The sequence below is a fragment of the Vespa mandarinia genome, chromosome 11 (assembly GCF_050613455.1).
Source record: "Vespa mandarinia isolate Hongniang chromosome 11, ASM5061345v1, whole genome shotgun sequence".
NCBI classification, from domain to species: Eukaryota; Metazoa; Arthropoda; class Insecta; order Hymenoptera; family Vespidae; genus Vespa; species Vespa mandarinia.
The window spans coordinates 3,159,214-3,178,547 of NC_140820.1; the positions used below are offsets into that span (position 1 = coordinate 3,159,214).

The window sequence follows — 19,334 nt, forward strand, 5'->3', positions numbered from 1 at the left end:
ATGGCGGGAAGTCACGAGAGGGAAACAAAAAGTTAATTGGATCGATTCAACTTCAAGTCCTTCAATTCTAAAGTGATCACAATGACGTGAAACGTTCGTAACTGGTAGAAGGAACAAGTCGTACAGGCGTTTAAAATAGGTGCGACCGAGGGTGAAAGAGAGATGGAAAGATAGGAGAAGAAGGAGGCAAAGAGACACAAAGTCAGGACGGGAATTAATTTCTTCTTCAATAACAGTTTTGCGCCTCGCTGCACACGGATGCCACTTTGCAACCACGAGTCCAACTATGGAGACTGCATTCCTGGCAGGTGCAGTCGTCGAGCGGAAGTGGCCAAGTGCGCCCGCGCGCACATTCAACACCGAGAAAGAGAAGAAGAGAAAGATGAAGAAAGAGAGAGAGAAGAAAGATGAGAAGGTGATGCGGCTTGGATCGTTGGAAAAATGTTCTCAACTACTCTCTCTTTTTCTCTCTCTCTCTCTTTCTCTCTCTCCCTCCCTCAATCTTTCCCTTTCTCTCTCTCTCTCTCTCTCTCTCTCTCTCTCTTCTCCTCGTACTCTTCATCTACTCTCAGAGATTGATCTGATTCAGCGAAGCGTTCAACGACGTTGCCTCGGACCGATCGACTTACCGATCGCTTACGATGGGTGTTTTGTGTATCAGCGTGCGGCTATTTCGATGGCAAATAATTTTGCGTCAATCTCTGTTGTGGCCTTCATATCTTTTTTTTTTTTTCATCCTCTTTTTGTTTTCCTTCTTCGTCGACTTGCATCGTTTTCTATAGAAAAAATGAACGGATAACGGATAACATTTTTCGTTTGCGTCACGCTCGACTACCCTACCGGACGTATTTTAAAATAGTTATTGAAAATTTGTGATTTTTATTTTTTTATTACTTGTGTCATGAAATAAGCGTATATTGTTGATTAAATTACATTGCCTCACTGGTATACGTGTGTAAGATTAGATGAAAATAAGTTATCTTTTTCGACCGGTATCTAGCAATAAAATAAACAGTAGTTTATACGAGTAGCAAATCTAAAAGAAAAAGAAAAAGAAAAAGAAAAAAAAAAAAAGAAAAAAAAAGAACAAAAAAAGAAAATTAAAAGTACCAAACGAGACACATAAAAAGCAACGATTTCGCACTCGCTTGCCATCACCAATTTTCGTCCCGTCGTCGTTGAAAATCGATTGGTGAGTCTCCCTCTCTCTCTCTCTCTCTCTCTCTCTCTGTTTCTATCTCTCTCTCTCTCTCTCTCTCTCTCTCTCTCTCTCTCTTTCTCTCTCTCTGCTGCCTTCATCGTTCGTTTCGATTAATCGAAATCATGTAGCACCACTTGCATTTCCAGTGTATATCCGCACAAGCACGATGCACGTTCTGAAGGAATGCGAATAGCAGAGGCGTGCCGACGATTTGCAAGAAGGATCGAGACTTCAGAGAGTTAGACGGAGAGGGAGAAAGAGAGAAAAAGAGAAGAGTGAAAAAGAGAAGAAACGAGACGAAGGGGAAAGATTCCGTTCTCGGGCCGGTTCCTACAGCGTCTGGTAATGAAGGTGTTATTAAATAGATTGAGATTAATTGCGTGATTAGTGCTTTATGTGTAATTGGATAGCGTACCAAGGGTAAAGATGAGAAAGAAAGACAGAAAAAAAAGGAAGATGAGGGAAGGGGAAAATTAAATTGCTGTTCGTATATGTGTTTGTATCCTGAATTCGCTCCTATCTTTTCCTTTTTTGTTTGTCTTCTTTACATTGGAGTTTTGCCAGGAACAATTTCGTCGACTTACACACTAATGATCATCAATCTAGTTTCTTCAATATTACGAAAAAAAAGATCAATTTTATTTATTTTTTTTTTTTCTTCTTTTTTTTTATATAATCTCATATTGGATAAATGTACTACTTATCGAATAATTTGACTTAAAAAAAAAAAAAAAAAAAGAAATTGTTATATCCTTTATAATAAATATTTAAATGAATAGTACAGAAATGGAATGAAGAATTTGATTAACCGTGATAAAATGAGAATTTTGAGAAAGGAAAGAAAGACAGGTGCAGAAACGAAAGAGTAAAAGTTGAAGGATACGAGGTCAGAATTAAATGGAAAGGGTGAAGAAAATGTGATGGTGGTAGTAGTTTATCGAATTAAGGCAATTAGCGGCTACGATCGTTCTCCCGCGGTGCCACTTAACTGCCTATCTTCGTGAACACTCGAAAGCTTTTTCGCTTTCCAGCGCGAGAGATAAGTTTATCGCTCCGAGGCACTGTTCGCGCGCGCGTGCAAATTCTTTACTACTTTCAAGCGACAAATATGACGCGGATAACAGGATGCAAAAAAAAAAAGAAAAGGAATATCATGATTGGTCAGTTTTCGATACATTAGTATAGTTAGATAGTAATGAAAATTCTCATATATTCCGGATGAAACGATATATGTGATTTTACATTTCAGAAAAGTTTTCTATTGTTAAATTACTTCGAGTAATATGTTTATTCGCGATTATACTTAAATTATAAATTCATAAATATTGCTCGTTTATTAATACAAAATATACAGATTATTTAGTTTCATTAAATGTAGAATGTTTATCTTAGAATTATTATCTTATGTATTTTTTTGGGATAAATCTTTTCTTAAACAAGTACTTTGTCTCATATTATATGAATTTGTTCTTAAATATCATGACCATATATACACCGATATATATATATATATATATATATATATATATATATATATATACCAAGTATTATAAAACTGATTAACATTGTAAAGGAAGAATAACAATAATGTGTACTAAAAACAATAAAACTGAGAACAATCGGTTCGATAAATATTTCATGTCTATTTCCCTTACCCTGGGGTATCGTACTAACAGCCGAGCTTCTAGAGTTACAAATTTTTCGCTGCACCATCGTAAACGGCCTATAAAAATTCGGTACGGCCATTTTAACTTGTCACAAAAACTGCTCCGCGCGGCTGGCGGTTCAATTTTGTTATTCGCCCTTCGTGAGATGGACTCATAATGGTGATTACGCTTTCAGTGACGCAACTGGCTATTCCGGTGCCTTAACCCAATCTACTTTTTGTTTGTTTGTGTATATTATATACTTTCATAGCTTGAAGTAACGAAGTAAGAGAAAACAACCTGCTAATTCATATTGGACTTTTTATATTTATTCTTTATTTTTATCTTTTTTTTTTCTTTTTTTCTCTTTTCTTTTTATGAATGGAATATCGGCATTCATGTGTGTATATTTTCTTAATGAAATATTTATCGTAGGATATGTCTATTTATAAGTCACTAATTATTATTTGTTTTCATGGCTAGTTTTCACATTTCATTGTTTGTTAATGTGTGACAAATGTCATTCGTTGAAGAATAATCAGCTAAGAGGGTCGTAGATAAAGGTGGAAGTGGATATATATATATATATATATATATATATATATATATATATATATTCGCATATACGTTGACGGTCAGGACGAAGTTGGTTAAATCGAAAATCCGCCGAAGCTAAAAGTCCACAAGCCGACTCCCTGACAAAGGAAGGACTTTTCCCGATTTTCGCATTTCGCGCACGTTTAGGCCCGACCTGCTCAGTAGCCTCTCTCCTCACCACGACGCGCTTTTCGTCGTTTCTCGAACGCGCTGCCCGAAAACTCTCTTTTAATTTTCCAGAAAATTCGAATAAAGTTGCCTGTCCAAGCAGAGAACGAAGCGGCCAAGGCATTATGCAGGATTCGTCCATGCACGTCCGGTCCGTGGTAACATTTTAAACTCGCATTTGGCTGGCTTGAGCCCTAACTTTATCCCCGGGATTTCGAAGCCGCGCGATGCGACAACGTGTACCATCAAAACGACGTTTCGATAGCTACATTCAACGTCCATTCTCTTTCTCCTTCTCCGTCCTTTCTCTCTCCCTCTCTCCCTCCCACCCTCCTTCTCTCTCTTTCTCTCTCTTTTTCTCCTCTTTCGACTTCACGACAAAAAGAAAAGTTTAGCGTGCTTCCGCTCTCTTTTTCTTTCTCTTATCCCTTTCCATTCTTTTTTTTCTCTTTTTCTCTTTTTCTCTTTTTCTCTTTTTCTTTTCGTTCATCCTTTTTTCAACATTCGTTTTTGCTATGCTATAGAATATACACGTAAATAGATTGTAAAATAAAACAATTTTCTTAAGTACCTCCATCGGTAATAATAATTATCCTCTTCGATAGTAATTAAAGTTTCTCGGGTAAAGGTACGCTTTAACATAATTATTTTAACAGTAGAAAGAAAAAGAAGAAGAAAAAAAAAAAGAAAGAAAAAGAAAAAAAAAAGAGAACAAGCTTAGAATTTTTCATTATAAAGAAATTTCTCCGTGGTTCTCTCCATTGGTCTCCTCGTCATCGGATTCCGTTATTTAGCACCGTAAGAGAGCTTACCTTCCGCTCTCAATATCCCAACATGTTCTCAATTTGATGACCGATGGCCAAAGTTATTCCAGCCGCAAATTCTTTCGCTTCGTCATCCCGAACCTTTTCCATCGATCTTTATAGCGTGAATAAGTCTGTGCATCAAGATTTATATCGACCTATGGAAGGTGAAATCATAGTAAGGAAGAATCTATGTGGGGAACGTGAAAACGTTAAAGCCGAAGTTTAGAAACATTATTGCTTTATTTTTCTACAGATAATTTATATAAATGATTCTCAAGCTAAGGGAATAGTTTAAAATCAAAAAGGGAAGATTTAAAGAAATGTGATTAAAAAGGATTAAGATGAAGAAATAAGAAGATAGAGAAATAAATGGAACAAAAGCTTAAAAACCTGACGGATAAACTACGTAAACATATGACACACCGCTTTTATCTCTCACTACTGTCCCTAAGCGATCGATGACCCCGAAATCGGACGGCGCGTAGTTGTTGAAGAAGAAGAAGAAGAAGAAGAAGAAGAAGAAGAAGAAGAAGAAGAAGAAGAAGAAAAGGAGAAGAAGAAGGATGAGGAGGAAAAAAGTGTACAGGTGAGTGAGAGAGAAAGAGAAAGAGGAGGCACCTCGGCCCTATTAAAAAGCCCGTTTCCGCCTCCGTTTCTGAAAGCCTCTTACGGTACTCGAGGCAACTGCGAAAGCACTTGAAAGCTCCTGAAAAGCTCGACGACACTTCCCTGTTTGAGTGCCACGTCTCGCCAGGAGGTCGCTCTGCGACTTCGCACCCTGTCACCAAGATACGCGAGAGTCACCCTGTGTGTTGCAATATCGACTCTATCCTATGTATTAAACATCGAGTACCCGCTACCCGCACTCTACTCCTATCCCTACCATCCATACCCACTCACATCCTCTCATCTTCTCTTTCTCTTCCTTTATTCTTTCTTTTCTTTTACTATACTCGATGTCAGTTTTAGATCGACCCTTAAAGTTCTTAACCAATGGATTTCAAGGAAACTTCAAGGAATCACTGGTGATCATTTGATAATCTGAAGGAATATCTAAAGAAAGAAAGTTAAGAGAAACAATTACAATTACACAATAACGTAACACGATAATACTTCGACATAAATTCAATCGATGTATGGCTATCGATTTTTCTTTTCTAAGATACGTTTATAAAAAAAAAAAAGAAAAAAAAGAAAAAAAAGAAATACAGTATAAACTGTACTCTAAAAAAGGAACGGAAATGATCAAAGGATTCAGCAAGTCGTGTACTTACCATAGAGGTTCCTAAGAAGGCGTTAAAATTAGTGGAGAACGACACTCCTACTCGATAAATCTCGGCTAGACTATTCTTTTCCTTGCGAAAATTCACGAGGGAGTAAGTTAGTGTTCTATCGGAAAAATAGAGAAAGAGGAAGAAGAGGCGAAAGAGAGAGAGAGGGAGAGAGAGAGAGGGAGAGAGAGAGAGAAGGAGGAATGGAGGAAGGGAGGAAGACCATGAGTAGGTAGCGACGAAACGAAGTGGGAGGAAAAGAATGGAAAAAAGAGGAAGAAGGAGAGCTAGAAGGGAAAAGTAGTCGGGCGCCTGTAATCCGCGTGTTGAAGCGTACTCGGCCGGAGGTAACAGGAACATACATAATGCAGTGTTTCTACTGTAGACGACCAATCGTCGGCTTTCTTAAGAGAAAATGGACCAATAGCTTTGCACCTCTAAAGCTTTATTCTCTTGAGCTTTATTAGAATATATTACAATATGGAGTTAAAAAAGTTAGAATGATATTGATTCATACCAACGTGGGACATTAATGAAGGCTGAGGGTGAATTGTTCATTCTGTAACAGTATTTGTAGAATAGATATTTCAAATTCATTGAACATTCCAGAGACATAATTTTATTAAGCAGCTTCAAAGAAATATTCCCAATTGTAATAATGAGTGTTTGCATGTTAAACTAGAGCAACACGTAGGTCACCGTATAAGCGATTTTGGCCAACGACTCGGCCACTTTCCCTTCTACCTTCATTCCCCGTACACTTCCTCTTACTCTCACACACTTGCCGAGCTAAATGAAACAATTCCTGAAATTCTTCCTAACTTCCCTACCGGTGGAGGCTGAGTGTCGGTTAATTTCTGGACACGACGAAGGTGGTAGTGTCGAAAGGGTTGGAAAGTAGTAGTAGGATGGTGGAGCAGCCTCGCTTAATCTGGCGCAGTTTAGACAATTTAGCGCGGTTTCCCGGTTAGCGTCAAACATAACCTCGCCACTTGGCCGGGTGTAAAGAATGGCGCTTGTAATGTCGGTCCACGATGCGGAGTTACCCAGAAACTGTATGAGGAAGAAGTGAAAACGCTAGAGAATTGGAGAAAGAGAAAGAGAGAGGTAGAAAGGAAAGAGAGAAAGACGGAAGGTATGTGCTTACGAGTTACCGAAGCAAGAGGGTAAGAGGGGTAGCTCGACACCTAGGATAACCCAGCTCTTTAATTTAAAGCCACCGGACAGTAATTAAAATAACCATCCCCGGCACATACTCTGTAAAGGGGTGCCCAACTGGTTCAAGACGTTTGCACACGATTTCTAGCAGGTGACTCATTTTTTCTACGTACCCATGAATCTGAAACAGAAATTGAAAATTTATATGAAATATTTTTTTTCCGTAACATTTAAAATTATAATAATTAAAAGTTAAAGAGATAAAATTCAATGAGATCTCCTTTTGCAAATTTCGAAATTCTAATATGCCCTTATGTAATCAATGAGCGCCTTCATTTTATCAGTATAAAATGAAGAATTTATGGGTTTTTTTTTCTTTTTTTTTTTTTGAAATTCTAATGCTTCCTTTATTGCTAACTTAAATCGAATACTGCTAACTTAAATCGAAACGTTGAACATCCTAAATTATTCAAAATCAAAAATTTATTTTTACAATTATGATACTGCGATATATCACAGACAATATTGTTTTTCTTGAAAAACTTGAAATTATGTCATTTTTGATATTAATTAGAATTGAATTGTCATAGTTAGACGATCATTGAACATTTACGCCTGTCCATAAAAATTGGAAAATGTAATTTATCCAAATTGTATCCGTTTTATACCGAATTCGGATCTTTATAGTACTGAAAGACTTCGCGAGTTGAGTTTAGTTGAACTGAACACGTTCAATATTGATTTCCTTGCTGGCGACTAGTTCGATCGAATTTTGCACTTGATCGTATTAACAAAAGCAAAGAAGTTTGGTTATCGAAAGGTAGAGATCAAAATTCCGAGGAAAAACCAGGCGGAATGGGGTTAGCAATAACGCAGGCACTTAGCGTTTCGATAGCGTGCACGGTTTCCGATAGAGCAGGTGTTACGATAAATTTAAACGATATTTTATTCAGGCGGGTCCGATCGCTAGTTTTCAATTTGCCGGCTCGTATATATTTCGCGAAGGTCGCTTGTGGAATGGAAGATGGAGGGGTTAGCAGCACCACCGGCTTGACCACTGGAGATGCAATTTCTCGGGGTGGTCCGTCTGGACCCTTCGCATTCGCTCGAGACTTCGCTCCCTCCGCAACTTGATGAAAAAATAATAATCCCCGTGGAACGGTCAGTTATAGGGAATGAAATCATCCGAGCACATCGTGTCGACCTTCGAGTCCACGCATCAAAAGTGAACTTCGTTTTATTTACCGTTCTTGCCATCTCGTGAATAGTTTTTCCTGGTGGTTAGGTTTCTATAGTATCGAATAAATAAATAAATGTTATCAAGTATCAAAAGTAAATGAATTCAATTATGTAATTAATTACGATTCATATAGATATATAATAGATATTATTTTTGCAAATCCTAATTTTTTAAGAAAAGATTCACGACCATTTAACACACCCTTTAGGGCCAACAAAAGAAGAACGATGTAGTAAACGGTAAAAATCTGATAAAACCATTAACCATTCGAAAACCCGTTTCTCGTCATGAAGAATATCAAACAAAGCTCGTATTCCAAGCACGTAATTCACGTTGAAGAGTCAACCGTGCAATTAGATCGCGTAGTTTAGGTATTTAAAGACTCGGTAATCAGTTAAAAAAGAGTGTGGGGTGGTGGTATAAAAGTGGATGGAGGTTTAGCTTAAACGAAAGAAGATAGCGTAGGTCAGATAGAAGTTGTAGATGTTTGGCTTCTACTGAAATTAAAAATATCGATTCCCATTCGCACGCCGGGCTTCATAGAAGCTCAATTCATTTCTCTCCTGGAAGACAATACCTATTCTTCCCGCGGACAGTAAGAGGTACAAATTGCAGTTGCATCCCCCGTTCACCCTCAGTACCCTCGACCCTCGCTCTGTGCAGGAATCCCAAATACAAAGGCTCTTTTTCATTTGGTTTTTCCTCCTCTTCGCCAACGATCCTTCTACCTCCTTCTCCCCGTTCTCAACCCTTCCGCATAGTACTCCTTCTATTCCCCCTGTTTGTGCTTTCGTTCGTTACCGCCTAGCACTCCCGAGTAGGTGACTCTCGCTGGCTGACCAATTCGAACACATGGAAACTTAATGCGATACATAATTGACTAATCCGATGGATTACATACGAAACAGAGGAGTTGTCTTGAACAAGAAGGGAGTTCCCGGGAAACTTTCGTCCTAATCGATCGAAATGACACCCTGGGCCAATCGCGCGGAACCAGGAGAATCGCCGGCTTGCTTTAGTCGACTCGACCCGGCCGAATGAGATCGAGTAATTGAATCCAATGCCGAGCTGTCCGGTAAATCGATCATTATTTTCTTTATCGTATTCTAAAATAAATGTATACTTTGTTCATGTATTTTCTTTTGTTTTCTCTTTTATTCTGCTTTAACATTAATTGATTTTAATTAATAGAAATTTAAAAATAGTAAATGAAGGATTTTATTCGATATCTCTTTGTTTCATATACAAAAATTATTTCATCGCTTTTTATTATTTCATAAATTTCTTGATTTATTATTAAATAGATGAACTTTACGTTCAAAAATTTCTTCTTCGAAATAATTTTCTATGAGAAACGATGCAGGCTGCAGCGTCACCTGCACGAAGGGTTTGCAGTTTCGAAGGGCGGTTTCAACGATGCGGAGCGACTGCTACTACCCCCGTTCGACTACGAGCCTTGATTAGGCTTCCGGTTAATTAATAACCTCTCTTGCACACATAGCCACCGGGCCACGTATGAATATGCATGCGGCCTGTTGTGCGTTTCGTCGTGTGTGTGTGCCAAGTGTATTCATGTAGGGTGAACGAGCGAGTGAGTGAGTGGGAAGGAGGGTGAAAGGATGAGAGAAATAGAGAGAGGAAGAGAATGACTGTGGGGTCGTCGAGAGAGAAGAGGACGGAAGGACGATTGAGGTAGATAGATAGATGGGAATAAAGAGAGAGAGAGAGAGAGAGAGAGAAAGGAACAAGTGGGGAAGGGAAGTAGAAGAGAGGATGGGTGGTTGAGGCTACTTATTTGCATTCGGAAAACAAAGGGTGTGGGCTGTGCGTATGCTTGTTTCTCGTTCTGCGTAACGAAGGACGAAGGAAGACCAATCAAAAGCTTCTTTTCCGTGTTATTCATCCCTTCAAAACGTCCTGTCCTTAGATCAAGGAACGATGATAATTATAAGAATTGTATAAAATAATAAAAGATCATTCGAATAATTGATTTCAGATAGATATCATTGCTATGATAAAACAATGTGTATACGGTTATTTAACAATGATTTGATCTGATTATAGCTTAATTAAATGTACTTCCAAATCCTGCGATGTTTCATTGGATCAAATGGCGGCTAATTGGTCATCTCCAAATGTGCAGATTAGTCCTTCATTATACTATCATCGATGCTCATGTTTCGTGTTCATGATTATCTGAATAACTGCGAATTCCATGAAACCGATTACTTGATAATAATTTTCACTCAAATTTTCAAAACAATTTTATGTAGTCGTGTGAAAAAAGTTTATAATTTTTATATGCTATTATGTTGTCACAGATATAAATAAAATGCGGAAGCAATAAACTATTGAAAAAGTATAACTTCGGTTTGTTCTACTTTTAAGTTACGTAATATCTATATACCTAATTTTATTACGAACTTATCACATGTTTCGTAAGTTATATTTATCTATAATAACAAAAGTAATATCTCACGTTTTTCGTTAAGATATTAGTAATGTAAGAGTCGTGATGTGTTTGATCATAAAATAGATACTGACGAGTATATAAGGTTCTGTAAATGCAAGGAGTAGCAAGAAAATATTTTGCTTAACGTCAAATACACTAAAACGTTAATACAAAAAAAAACCATCATGAAGAACACAATCTTAATTTTATTCACCGCTTTCATCGCACTTTTGGGATTCTTCGGAATGAGTGCCGAAGCTTTAGCTGACCCAAAAGCTGATCCATTAGCTGGTCCAAATCCTGATGCTGATCCAGAAGCAATAAACGTAAGTATTGATTAACAATTACATTAATTCGATTATCTCTTTGTTACACGTCGGTATGTTTATTTACAAGAACATTTTGTAATTGATAATGTTTGATAAAATGTTTTTTAATTTATTTCAGCTGAAGGCTATTGCAGCATTGGCTAAGAAACTATTAGGTTAACATATCGTTTATTCCGAAAATGAAATATATGTTCTTGATGAAATGTAAAAGTTATATTGAGTTATGATATTATAAATTGTTGTGCACATTAAATCTAGTGAATTCATTTTAATTTTACCTATTCCTTACCACAATATATAAATTAGTATAATTCTATTGCATATTATAAAATCGTATGTCTGCTATTTTCGAATGAGCTTATTCCAATTTCACATAAATATGTATATGTTATCTCATATTACATCTATTTCTATAATACATACTTAAAATATAGGAAGACTTCCTAACGAAATTTTCGATATGGATTATTTAAAATAATTATATCCTCTGCGCTTAACAAGTTCAATGTACTATATGGAAAAACAAGGCATATCTACTATAATAATTCATGATATAAATTACTGTGAATATTAAATCAAATACAGACTTTTTATTTTCTTCTTAGTCGTTGTTTTCTAATTAAATAAACAAAATGATACAATTCAATATTTAAATTATGCGATTATCAATAGAGAATCTATTTTCTAATATTTCACAAATCTAGTTAACTTCTATTAAATTTACATTTTTTAACATAATTTTATTATGAAGATAAGAATCTTAAGAATTCTTTCAAACATGTTATTAAGAATAAATATACACTCTATATTAAAAGTTTTCCTTCATCTAACAGTTTTATGTGCATTATTATTGCTATTTATTACATATTCTAAGAACTACAATTAAATGACTAATCATTAAGTAATTTGAATAAAAAAGCAAAACTACATAAATTTTTATAAGATAGATATTATAGTGACATGTTTATTCACAATGTTGATATTTACGTGTATATAAGGCTACGAGAATGTAGATATGCTGCAAGAAACTATTTCGCTTGGAGTTAAATACAAAGCAAAATTACATTATGAGAATGAAATTCTTGATTCTACTTTTAACTGTGGTTGGAACTTTGACATTCTTTAAAGTAAATTACACACCAATCGCTGTTTGCTTGCCATACTAGTGACATTGGATAGTTCACATTTTTGTATGTATGTGACAATTAAGTAATTATTTCAAAAATTTGATATAATTTCTTGATATATATATATATATATATATATATATATATATATATATATATATATTGATATGAAATTTAAAGTAAATATTATTACAATTTTCAGCAACAATAATATTTTTTAAATAAAATCTTTTGATAAAACAACTTTTATTTTAATCTACGATATATAGAAGAGACATATTCAGATTGAAGTTTACAAATGATAGAGTATTCCTTTTCAAAAGGACAAGAAAATAAACGTAATATACTATATGCACATTAACTTTGGTAATTGAAGACCCTTGAATAGCTTAATGGAAGGCGAAAGATCCAGATTTAAATCCTGGTTGAAACTAACACCTGACTGTTGAATGTTTTTTTACAAATCCTATATACGTATATACTATATTATTAGAAACAAATATTATTCTATATTTAAATTTTAATTTATTTAACATGACATAATAAGTTATTTTCTAGTTATTTAGATTATATGTTTATTAAAGTACGCGTAAAAAAAAAAAATTATTTCGAATTTCCAATAAAAAACGAATAGCGCATGACATTTGATAAGATATATGTTATTATCGTGCCGTTTGAATTCACGAAATAGATATTTGCGTGTATATAAGACCGTGGAAATGTAGTAGCCACAAGAAATTATTTTATTTCATACCAAATATATAAAAAAACTTCATCATGCTCAAATTTCAACAATCAAACTTCATCACAAATATGTTCGTGATTTTACTTCTTGCTGTAGTCGGAATTTTGACGTATTACAAAGTGGATGGCTTTTATCAAGGGCGGGTACCTTATTTTTGTAAGGGATACAAGGTTGTTAAATATTTTATTTAATTATTTATATACATTTCATTTACTTTGTTGCATGTATCATAAACACTACAGTAAATTGTATTATAATTATTTTTTGTAAGGTTTAATTTTCAGTAAAAGATATGATTCATATTTTTTATTTCAGAAATTTCCGAAACCAATAATTTGTCGTTTTTAACTTATCATGGATTTCGAAAATAAATAAAATGACTGTTATGAACTACGTAAAGGAAATATTATTTAAATCTTATTAATTGTTTCAAAAAGAAATGAATTTCTTTTTTTTTTTGTAAAATATAAGGTAAACATTATGAAAATATAAAAACCTATGAGCATTTAATATTATAAATTCATTTCTTTCTTCCATATTCATCGTTTACTATATTAATTTACGAAATGATTGAATTACATTAAATATTTCACGTATATGCTTGTTACTTTTGAGATCAGAATTCTTAAATTTTACTCATGTAATAATCTTGTAATATAATTTTAACCAGAACGCATTTTTTCAATGTAGATGAATTTCTTTTAATATTTCATTACAATTTAGATTTAAGTATTTTGAAGTTTGCTCTTTATATTATATAATATCTTCATTGCATTAACCAATTGACCAGTGAAACCCTACTTTTTGATTATTATATTTAGTAATTTTCAATTATTCAATTTTATTTTAACTAATTGATTGGATGACTTTAGATAATTGAATAATTTCTCTGCTTCAGCATTACGTGGTTTTTGAGATTACGTTCTTAGAAAGCATTTCGTTCATATTATGCATTTTAAATAAAAAAGCCACGTAGTATGGTTTTCGATAAGATATTAGTAATGTTACTTTCGTGACATGTAAAGTTACGATGTAGATATTTGCGTGTATATAAGACCATGCAAAAGCAACTGATACAGAAAACTAATTTCATTGACGTGAAATACGTAACAAATTTCATCATGAAAAGTACGTGCTTGATTTTACTTTTTGCTATAGCAGCAATTTTGACATTTTTCGGAGTTAATGGTGAACCATTAGCTGAGCCATTTGCTATGCCAATAACTAATCCAAAGGCTACCCCATTGGCTAAGCTCCCGGTAAGAAATTTTTTTTTGTTCATGTACACGTACAATTTACTTTTTTCTTATGCAATTATATATGATGCAAAAAATTGTATTATAATTATTTTTAGTTACGTTAGGCTTTAATGAAAAATTTGTTGTTTTTTTTTTCTTTTAGCCTGGATTCACACCATTTAGAATTATTTAAATTACACTTTGTATCCTAAAATATTATACAATAAAATTATAAAATTTTATAAGAATTTAATCTTGTAAATTTATTTCCTTCCTCTTTATTTACTGTTACTTGACATAATTCATGATATAATGTAATTCCATTAATTATTGAACTCGTATGAATGTATTTGTTGAATCAACCTATTTGAAATTTCACCTGTGCAATAATTTTACCTATGCAATTATTCTTTCAAAATTATTTTTTTTATTTGAAATGCATTTTAACAATTCGAAAATATTTTTTGTCGATTACTGATTCGTCACAATTTGGATTAAAATTTTTTCAAGTATGTTTTTCATATTATGCAATATTTTAAGACTGTTATTATCTGTTGAACAACAAAATTCCATTTATTAATTACATGGCAATATTTGGTAACGTATTGTTGAATTTTTTAATAATCAATTCTATTTGTATTGTGTGTGTGATTGCGACAATTAAAATACATATCTATTCATACTATCTGTATGAAATTGATATTCTGATTTATGAATTCATCAAAATTATAATATATGTTATTATTTTTTTCTATTAAAAATGTATATCTCCATAGTACACATAAACATACTTAATGTACTATTAGACAAGAATACATTTACGTATTTATATTTTGAATTGTTACTTAACTAATAAGCTAATAAATTAATTTTTCGTCTTTCGGATTATATATTTTTTTCAACTATGATTGTAGGTTTATACATAAAGTATATCTTTCACGAAAGAAACTGTTTATGTTTGTACGTAAGATTATACTTTTCACGAAAGAAACTTTATTCATTCTCAATAAAAAAGCAATACTGCATAAATTTCGATAAGATAGATATTAGTCATGTTATTATCGTGACACGTTTACTCATGAAGTTGATATATGCGTGTATATAAGACAGTGAAAATGTAGATGCTGCAAGAAACTATCTCGCTTGGAGTCGAATACAAAATAAAATTACATTATGAGAATGAAGTTCTTGATTCTACTTTTAACTGTGATCATAACTTTGACATTCTCCAAAGTAAACTGCGTACCAATTGCTGAGCCATCGGCTGAACCATGGGATAATATTGATCTCTGTGCGCAGTTAAAGGTTATTAAATTAATTTTTGTTTAGTTTTACTCATTCCATCTATTTTTTCTATTCCTTAGTATGTGAAGCAAATCAGTAACATCAGATATTTAAAAAAGTTTTGATAAATATTTTTTGTTTCAGAAACCAGGACAAAGTCCACCAATAATTTGCACTTATCACTAATCATTATTTCCAGAAATAAGTAAAATGTCTGTTATAAAAAAATATATATATATATATGTGTGTGTGTGTGTGTGTGTAATATATGTATATTATTTATAAAATACATATTATTACATTTTCAAAAAACAAATACAATTATATGAAATATATTGTACATATTATATTATATGTATAATGAAAATATAATATTCTATGATTATTAAAACATGTTAAAATTTTTTTGTCATTTTCATCTATCAAAATCTGTCCTTATTCAAAATCCACTATGTATATAAATAAAGTTCTTAAAAATATTTCTTATCGATCTATTGTTTTAATTCATAACAATTAAAATTTTGTAGTATTGTAAAATGTTTGCTTTTTATGTTACATTTAGATTTTAAATAACCAACCACAGATAGTAATACTAAAAGCACTAACATCGATCAGAGACAATCGAACTTTACTTCTAAATCAATTGACATTTCTATTGACATTATTATTATTAATGATAACATATTGTTCAATTTTTTAATAATCGATTGTAATTGAATGTAATTGAATTATGTGTATAGCTATGACAATTCTATATGAATAGAGTAGTATAGTAACTTATCAATTAACCAAAGTTATAATCCATGCTATTACTGTATATTAAATAATGAATAGTTAGAATACGTATACATATGAAAGCGAGTACATCGATTTAATATAAGTAGACATTTGTGGTGAGATTGACCGAAGAAATCTTGGATAGTTTAATAAAAAACGAAAGAACCAAATTCGAGTCCCGGTCGAAACTACCACCTAACTTTTTTACGAATCTTACATATGTACACAATATATTACTAGAAACAAATACAATTCTGTATTTAAATTTTAATTTATTTAACTTGAGATGATAAGTTATTTTTTTGGGATTTAAATTACGTGTTTATTAAAGTACGTATAAGAAAAATATTTTGAATTTCCAATAAAAAACGAATAGTGCGTGACATTTGATAAGATATCAGTAATGTTATTATCGTACCGTTTGAATTCACAAAATAGATATATATATATATATATATATATATATATAAGACTATGGAGATGTAGCAGCTAGAAAAAATTAATATTTTATTTGATATTATAATATACAGAAAAATGTTCTTCATGCGAAATATGTTTGTGATTTTACTTTATACTGTAGTTGGAATTTTGATATACTACAAAGTAGAGATGGCTTTCGCCATTGACCGATACATCCTATTTGTAAGAAATATATAATATTTTATTTAATAAAATATTTTATTAAATTTAATATTAAATTTAATATTAAATTTAATATTTTATTTAATTATTGGTATACATTCCATTTACTTTGTTGTATGTATCAATAACCATTACAGTAAATTGTATTATAATTATTTTTTGTAAGGTCAAGTTTTCAGTAAAAGATATGATTCATATTTTTGATTTCAGAAACTTCCGAAAAAAACACTATATTGTCGTTCTCAATTTATCATAGTTTTCGAAAATAAATAAAATGACTGTTATAAACTACGTAAAGAATATATTATTTAAGCCTTATGAATTGTTTCAAAAATAAATGAAATTTTCTTTGTAAAATATAAGGCAAACATTATGAAAAGAATAAGAACCTATGAGTATTTAATATTGTAAATTTATTTCTTTCCTTCATATTCATCGTTTACCGACTTAATTCACGAAGTGATATAATTACATTAAATATTTCACGTATATGTTCGTTACTTTTGAGATAAGAATTCTTAAATTTTACTTATTAAATAATCTTGCAATATAATTTTAAACGAAACACATTTTTACAATGTAAATGAATTTCTTTTAATATTTCTGATTATTATATTTTTGATGAAATATTTTTGATTATTATATTTAGTAATTTCCAATTGTTCAATTTTAATTTAACTAATTTCGTGTCTTATTACATCAATCAAAACTTGTCTCAATGAATAAAATAATATATTGATTTATAAATTAAGCAAAGTTATAATGCAATCTATTAAAAGAAGGATATATAAGAAAACGCATATACAAATTTTATTATTAGATATACAACATAATAATCTATTTATATATTGAATAGTTCCATAACTTCAAATAACTGTATAATTTCTGGCCTTCAGCGTTACATGGTTTCGTTCTTAGAACGAAATATTATGCATTTAAAATTAAAAAAGCAACACAGTACGGTTTTCGATAAGATATTAGTAATGTTACTTCGTGTTCATGTAAAGTCACGAAGTAGATATTTCGATATATATAAGGTAGTTACTGAAATTACTAATTCAGTTGACGTGAAGTATTACAACAAAACTTCATCATGAAAAGCACGTTCTTGATTCTATTCTTTGCTATAGCAGCAATTTTGGCATTATTTGAAGTTAATGCTGAACCATTAGCTGAACCGTTAGCTAACCCATTGGCTGAACCGGAGGCTGATCCATGGGCTGGTCGTCCGGTAAGATATTTTCTTTTCAGCTGTACACATATGATTTATTTTCTTCTTATGCATTCATATATGATGCAAAAAATTGTATTATTTTTAGTTACGTTAGGCTTTAATGAAAAATTTGTTTTCTTTTTTTTTTCCTTTTAGCCTGGATTTTCACCATTTAGAATTGATTAAATATCCATGAAAAAAATAACTATTGTGTCCTACAATATGATAGAAATATAAAAATTTCTATGTGAATGTAATCTTGTAAATTTCTTTCTTTCCTCCTTATTTACCGTTACCTGACTTAATTCATAAAATATAATTCCATTAATCATTGAACTGATTATAGCTGTAGTTGTTGAGTCAGCCTTCTGAAGTTTCATCTCTGCAATAATTTTTCCTATACAGTATTCTTTCAATATGTTCTCATTTGAAATGCATTTTAGTAATGTAGATAAATTTTCAAGAATATTTTTTGTCGAACGTTGATCCATCACAATTTGGATTAAAATTTTTTAACGTTTGATTTTTATATTATATTATATTATTAAGTGCGTTATTATCAGTTGAACAATAAAATTCCGCTTACTAATTACATGGCAATATTTGGTAACGTATTGTTGACTTTTTTAATAATCAATTGCGTTTATATTGCGCGTGTGATTGCGACAATTAAAATACATATCTATTCATACTGTTTGTATGAAATTAGTGTACTGATTTATTAATTAAGTAAAGTAATAATGGGTGTTATTATTATCTATTAAAAAATAAATATATAATCGAAATGAGCGCTCGCTTGTGATACATTTCTAAATATTAATGTAATTCTTTATATATTTAAGTTTTAAGTTATCTAATTTCAGCTGATGTTCAAAATAAAATAAAACGTCCTTATGAAATATAAGGCACATATTATGTGATAATAATATAAAATTATGTGATTATTAATTTTTGTGAGAACATTTTAATCCTTCTTTTTCATCGTTATTTCACAAATTATGTAAAGTAATGCAGTTCTTCATTACATCGTATCAGTACAATGAATCAGACAGTACATTGGACTGGTCATGTTTAATCAGCATTCTGAAATCTTATATAAATAATAAACTTTTATCATATCTTCTGATAAGATATTTATTTATGAAAAATCTTCAAAATGATCTGTTAAAAATAAATATATATCCTGATAATAGAAATTTAGATGTTTAATAGAACCGTACAATTATTTATAAATTCATACGAGTTTTAAGATAATCCATTATCATCCAATAGCTAAAAAAAAAATTAAGTTTTGAAAATATCTCCGCTTTTCATGGTTTTAGATTATTTATCTGTTCTAATATTTAATGACAAATTTATAACATATTTCGTGACTTACATAACTAAAACTATGATAACTAATGGAAGCAATTTTGCACGTTTCTCGTTAAAGTACTAGTA

At 31.7% G+C, this 19,334-nt stretch overlaps 3 protein-coding genes and 4 long non-coding RNA genes across 8 annotated transcripts in view; 5 read left to right on the forward strand and 2 right to left on the reverse strand.

The window, feature by feature from the left end:
- Positions 1-5,789, reverse strand: part of LOC146872666 (uncharacterized) — a 38,241-nt gene extending 32,452 nt beyond the window's left edge. The window contains exon 1 of the long non-coding RNA XR_014982777.1: positions 5,693-5,789. This is a non-coding gene — a long non-coding RNA (uncharacterized LOC146872666). The remainder of the gene's footprint in view (positions 1-5,692) is intronic.
- A 267-nt stretch (positions 5,790-6,056) lies between these two features.
- Positions 6,057-19,334, reverse strand: part of LOC146872667 (uncharacterized) — a 90,715-nt gene continuing 77,437 nt past the window's right edge. The window contains exons 3-4 of one of the 2 annotated variants that reach the window (XR_014982758.1): positions 6,946-7,028; positions 6,057-6,742 (exon numbers count right to left, since the gene is read on the reverse strand). This is a non-coding gene — a long non-coding RNA (uncharacterized LOC146872667). Of the gene's footprint in view, positions 6,743-6,836; positions 7,029-19,334 lie in introns of both variants that reach the window. The other variant, XR_014982759.1, reaches the window with a different exon arrangement.
- Positions 10,651-11,121, forward strand: LOC146872668 (mastoparan-M). Its single transcript, XM_085660098.1, has 2 exons — positions 10,651-10,865; positions 10,987-11,121. The coding sequence occupies exons 1-2, from the start codon at positions 10,725-10,727 to the stop codon at positions 11,026-11,028; spliced, it is 183 nt and encodes a 60-aa protein (XP_085516224.1). The 5' UTR covers positions 10,651-10,724; the 3' UTR covers positions 11,029-11,121.
- Positions 12,737-13,250, forward strand: LOC118441275 (uncharacterized). Its single transcript, XR_014982723.1, has 2 exons — positions 12,737-12,910; positions 13,056-13,250. It is a non-coding gene; the product is annotated as an uncharacterized LOC118441275 (long non-coding RNA).
- Positions 13,647-14,226, forward strand: LOC146872669 (venom peptide 4a-like). The gene is made up of 2 exons (XM_085660203.1): positions 13,647-13,999; positions 14,142-14,226. Exons 1-2 carry the CDS (start codon positions 13,799-13,801, stop codon positions 14,169-14,171), a joined length of 231 nt encoding a protein of 76 aa, XP_085516329.1. The 5' UTR covers positions 13,647-13,798; the 3' UTR covers positions 14,172-14,226.
- On the forward strand, positions 15,091-15,627 carry LOC146872670 (uncharacterized). The gene is made up of 2 exons (XR_014982742.1): positions 15,091-15,283; positions 15,407-15,627. It is a non-coding gene; the product is annotated as an uncharacterized LOC146872670 (long non-coding RNA).
- Positions 17,728-18,151, forward strand: LOC146872671 (uncharacterized). The gene is made up of 2 exons (XM_085660131.1): positions 17,728-17,912; positions 18,051-18,151. The coding sequence occupies exons 1-2, from the start codon at positions 17,775-17,777 to the stop codon at positions 18,078-18,080; spliced, it is 168 nt and encodes a 55-aa protein (XP_085516257.1). The 5' UTR covers positions 17,728-17,774; the 3' UTR covers positions 18,081-18,151.

Coding starts and splice junctions, on each gene's coding strand:
- LOC146872668 (XM_085660098.1), top strand. CDS start 10,725: ATGAAGAACACAATCTTAATTTTATTCACCGCTTTCATCGCACTTTTG. Junction 10,866..10,986: donor CTGATCCAGAAGCAATAAAC/GTAAGTATTGAT, acceptor AATTTATTTCAG/CTGAAGGCTATTGCAGCATT.
- LOC146872669 (XM_085660203.1), top strand. CDS start 13,799: ATGCAAAAGCAACTGATACAGAAAACTAATTTCATTGACGTGAAATAC. Junction 14,000..14,141: donor CCCCATTGGCTAAGCTCCCG/GTAAGAAATTTT, acceptor TTTTTCTTTTAG/CCTGGATTCACACCATTTAG.
- LOC146872671 (XM_085660131.1), top strand. CDS start 17,775: ATGAAAAGCACGTTCTTGATTCTATTCTTTGCTATAGCAGCAATTTTG. Junction 17,913..18,050: donor ATCCATGGGCTGGTCGTCCG/GTAAGATATTTT, acceptor TTTTCCTTTTAG/CCTGGATTTTCACCATTTAG.